At 36.4% G+C, this 5,189-nt stretch overlaps 1 protein-coding gene across 1 annotated transcript; it reads left to right on the top strand.

Annotated features, from left to right (window-relative positions):
* The first annotated feature begins 3,912 nt into the window (after positions 1–3,912).
* Positions 3,913–4,393, top strand: LOC118843889 (40S ribosomal protein S15-like). The gene has a single exon (XM_036751676.1). The coding sequence runs from the start codon at positions 3,913–3,915 to the stop codon at positions 4,348–4,350; it is 438 nt and encodes a 145-aa protein (XP_036607571.1). The 3' UTR covers positions 4,351–4,393.
* Positions 4,394–5,189: the final 796 nt, after the last annotated feature.

Genomic DNA, 5,189 nt, shown 5'->3' with positions numbered 1-5,189 from the left:
TGTCTTGATAAAGTAGCTCAGTCTTTTTCAATTGATAGTGTTTACAATATTATTGTTACTGTGTACAAATATCTCCTGGTTCTGCTCATTTCACTTTGCATTGGTTCATGAAAGTCTTCTCAGCTTTTTCTGAAACAATCCTTTTTGTCTTTTCTTATAGCACAATAGTATCAGAATAATATGCCACAACTTGTTCAGCCATTGCCCAATTGATGAGTATTCCCTTTATTTCCAGTTCTTTGCCACAATCAAAACCCAGTCACTACATCTCAAGATCTATCTATAGCATCTTAGGACAATATGTATGGACTTTGGAAATTCAGGATGTCTTAGTCTCAGGACTATAATGATGCATTGGTTGCTGCCACTTCTAGTACTTTCCAAGTATACTGCTCAAGGTTTTCAACCATCCTGAAGCGTTTTAACCTGGAGTTTTGTGGGAAATCCTCTGTTCTTCCCATCTCTAGACTCAGAGCCTTGCAAATTTCATCCTTTCTTCACCTATTTGCATCCCATCTTTGTTTCTTTTCATGGTGTGATGGATTTTTTTTACTGGTGCTGACATTGCTGGCAGTCCCACTTAATATTGCTGGAAGGTTACTGTGACTTTTTGTGGTTCTGTAGTTGAAGATGATGTTTATTATGAGTGGTCACTGAAATCTAGTACTAATCAGAGCACTAAAGATTTCATATCACCCTGTATTATGCATGATTTAAACACTGATAGGTTTCAAGTTGATTCATCTTAGGTCATTCTTTCTTCCCTGTCTAGGTCTCTCTAAAAATCCCTGAAAATTTTCTGGCTAGATTTTATACATTTAGGCTAGATCAGGGGTGAGGAACCTGTGGCTTCAAAGAATCACATGTGGCCCTCTAGGTCTTCAGGTATGGCCCTTTGACTGAATCCAAGCTTCACAGAACAAATCCCCTTAATTTAAATTTGTTCTGTAAAACTTGTAAAACTTGGACTCAGTTAAGAGGCCATACCCAAGGACCTAGAGGGCCACATGTGGCCTCAAAGCTGCAGGTTCCCCACCCCTGGGCTAGATAGAGGAGATTTATCCTGCTTCTCTTTCTATTTCTTGATGGTTATTTGATCAGGTACCCTTTTCAAATGAGATCTTCTATGACTTTCCATGATGATATCTTAACCAAAAGGTAGGTACATATTTTATTAGATTTCTAAATAAAAAGCATTTCAGAGATCATCTAATCCATCCTTTCCAATTTACTGAGGAGGGAAATGAGATCCAGCTAGGAATAATTATTTACCCAGGGTCACAAAATTAGTGAAAAATAAGCTACACTTTGAACTTAAATATTTTGATTCTAAACTACATGCTTTTCTTGCTATGCCTTAATGAGAGGATTCTCTTCATATCAGACATTGTAGATGTTTCTTTCTCTGTGTAACACCGAGTATAGCTAAAGAAAAACAGACAAGGGAACACAGTAGTTTCTTAAATGCACAAAATGAGTATAAAAATACAGTGTAATAAACAAATAAAAGAGCATCTAATTTGTTATATCTCTAGGTTAATAATAAAGTGTGTTAATAGAAAAGTATTTAAAATTAGATGAGAAAAGAAAGAGGTTGAGAAAAAAGAGCAGTCTGTACTCATGCTTTGTGTACCTTGGCTGTGCTTCTGGAATTTACAAGATAAAAAAAAAGAAAGGAAAAAAAACTCCTGTTGATCAACTTAATTATTGTTCTTAATGATTCTAGCATAAAAAGGACTAAAGAGCAGAGAGTTGAAAATTGTTACAGAACTTGGCGCTAATTAACAACAGAGACAACACTCTCATTTTGACATTTTTTGTTCCGTAAAGTACAGCAATTTGTTTAATTTAAAATGTGTCTTAGTTGTCAACAATGTTGATACCTTCCTCAAGTTTCAAATGGTAATTTATTTCTGTTCAGTTTTCTTATGGTGTCTGTCCTCTCCTTTGCATTTAACATAGTCTCCTTTATGTATTTTTGTATATACATCATACTCCCTTACCCATCATATGACTTAAGTTACTTAAAAACAGACTGTATATCTTATGTAGTTCTATACCTCCATTGATGAGCATTGTGTGGCATACAATTCCAGATGTGAATTTGTAGTACAAAGATATTCTATCTTCCTCTTACCAGTTTTTTTTTAAAATGAATACAGGTATCATGCATACCATATCTTTTCTTCTCCATGTTACACGCATCCAATGCCTTCAACTAATCTACATCTTTTAGAATCTCCAGGAATCTCAGCATCCTATTTCTGCTACAGTATCATGGCAAAGAAAAGTAAATAATTGCAGGTATTTAGAATTTTCATGAGAATGTCTTTGAAATTTTTGAGGAATGCAATAGACTGGAGTATAAGCATGGCACATTCAACTAAGCACTTCATAGCTTTTGAAGAGTGCTATGATTTAGTCTTGATTCAACCAAAAACTCACTGGTTGATTTTAGATAAGTCATTTCCTTTTTCAAGTCTTTATTTCCTTATCTGTGAAATAAGAATTTGTGAGTACTTGAGAGTTAGTGTGCTCTGGTAGAGAAAAAATATCAACACAGAATTAGAAGACTTTGCTTTGAGTACTAGTTCTTCTATTTAATCTCATTATGACCATGAGTAAGTCACTGAACCAAATTATAGGAAATAAGTCACAATTCTGAAAATAATATCTGAACCATGACATCTACTAAGTCTAGTTCATAGTCTTGAGGCTGCAGGTTTCCCACCCCAGGTCTAGTTATTACATGAAGGACACAGAAACTCTGCCTCTGTCCAATCTGCATGAATGTAACTAGCATTAATTATTCCAGAATAAAAACCTCATTCCATTTTGCTGAAAAGACTCATGATAAGGAAAGCAGAGCTTACATAAAAATAAAATGTCTATATTTAACTTTTAATGGAAAGTAGACAGTCTTTCTAGCAGACTTTATCATAGGAGGGATTGATTATTCCATCTTCTGCTTTCTTCCTATTGTTTCCAGAAAGCTATGATGATCATTGTTACTTAGAAGGAAGGAAAGAGTTTGTATTCCTTGCTGATATGAGGGATTCAGATGAATTTTGTTGTTATAAAAACATGTCCAGTTAAATTTTTGTTTGAAGCATTTTGCTGTGTCCAGAGCTTTAAAGTGTATGCAAGGCAATGGACTACTTGAGAAATTTTTTAAAAGTGTGTCATATGCAAATAAAATTATCCATGAACCTGATGGTAAAAACAGTGGCTGGGGATTAACGGGGTACATTGGAAAACAAGTGTGCCTTGTGGGCATTACACAGGCCCACAGGTAACGATGTCCAAAACATACAAATTCGTCCTGTGGACTGATTTCTCCACTGTCCTATTTACTTTGTGGCAAATTCTCTTAGGTCAGATACCATTACCAGACTGTCAATCATGATTCTAGGATATCTGTTATGAGAACTCCAACACTTATTCCTGCTTTTCCTACTGTGGGAAATATTGTTATGACATGACTTCTAGTAAGATAACCAGGATATGTACCCAGGTTACTTGTCAGCAAATCCAGCATTCTTCCTGAAAAAAGCAGTTAGTCAAAAATTAGATGTCCTCACTATGAATCCCAGTTTTGGTGCGTATTATGTGATATGGATCAGTCATTGTACTTAATTTCCTTATTTATAAAATCAGGAGGAAGATGAACTACTGCCGAGGCCTCTTTTAGCTCTAAATCCATGACTAACCTATTAATGCCTTCTAGAAGAAGGGAAAGATGATCAAATACAGGGCTAGAGGTATCCCAAGAAGAGCATGCAAGCATTGGATGACCAGATATGGGGTTAGGAACATAATAATAACAATTGACATTTATATAGTTCATTAAATTTTGCAGTATTTTTCTTCTTAAATTATTCTTGTGAGTTTTTTTTCTTGACGGCAGACAAGATGGCGGAAGTGGATCAGAAGAAGAAGCGAACCTTCCGGAAGTTCACCTACCGCGGCGTGGACCTGGATCAGCTGCTGAACATGTCCTACGAACAGCTCATGCAGTTGTACAGCGCTCGGCAGCGTCGGCGACTCAACAGGGGTCTGCGGCGCAAACAGCATTCCCTCCTGAAGCGTCTGAGGAAGGCCAAGAAGGAGGCGCCCCCCATGGAAAAGCCAGAGGTAGTGAAGACACACCTTCGAGACATGATCATCCTGCCTGAGATGGTGGGAAGTATGGTGGGCGTCTATAACGGCAAGACCTTCAATCAGGTAGAAATTAAGCCTGAGATGATCGGCCACTACCTGGGTGAATTCTCTATCACCTACAAGCCTGTGAAACATGGCTGGCCGGGTATTGGAGCCACTCACTCCTCACGTTTCATCCCTCTCAAGTAACCTGGATCCTAACAATAAAAACACAAAGGTTCTTAAAAAAAAATTATTCTTGTGAAACAGGAAGTTACCCTATTATAAATGACATTTTATGGAAGGTTAAATTGAAATGCCAAGAAGTTTTAAATAAAAGAAAAAAACTTTCCCAAAATTCCATAACTAATATATGTTTGAGTGGGGATTCAAATCCTCTAGGTTCTAAGGCTAGAATTTTGTACACTATTCAAAGATTCTTCTCTTTAAAATGTTGCCTCAGGCCAAGCCTACAAGAGAGGACAACATAAACCTTAAGGTACTACAACATTCATATGTGAATAGTTTTCTGTCAAATAGGAAGACCTTTGTGTAAGGAAGATGAATGAAATCCGCTAGTGAATATCACTGATAAGATGGTAAGGAGAGACAAAAGGTAGACCAGATAAAGAATGAGGTCTCAGATGACTGTATTGAAAATATCTATTTGAAGACAGATAAATAACTGAGCAGTGATGACTATAAGGCATTGGCTCATTTACATGTGACTTTCTTTTTAAGGTCTTAAAGGTTATAGCTGACAAAGTTTTAAATCAAATAACTTTGAAAACCAGAAGGAGAGCAAATGAGAAGTGCTGGATTCATAACTGAAAGAAAGGCCTGTGCTTTGTATTTTACTTCATAAGGCAAATATGAGTCACTGACCATCAGAAATCACTAAATAGAATTGTTGGCAATATGAAAAATCCATTTGTGAAGAAACAAGTAGGAGATTACACTGAGAGGAAGGCTTCAGATTTTTTTTTTTTCCAGGAGACTGCGGGCTAATTGGAGAAGTAGTAATTTTTTGCTGATTGGCTGATAAAAAA

Source organism: Trichosurus vulpecula, chromosome 3, assembly GCF_011100635.1.
Source record: "Trichosurus vulpecula isolate mTriVul1 chromosome 3, mTriVul1.pri, whole genome shotgun sequence".
Classification (NCBI taxonomy): domain Eukaryota; kingdom Metazoa; phylum Chordata; class Mammalia; order Diprotodontia; family Phalangeridae; genus Trichosurus; species Trichosurus vulpecula.
This window is presented reverse-complemented; position numbering and strand designations above follow the sequence as displayed.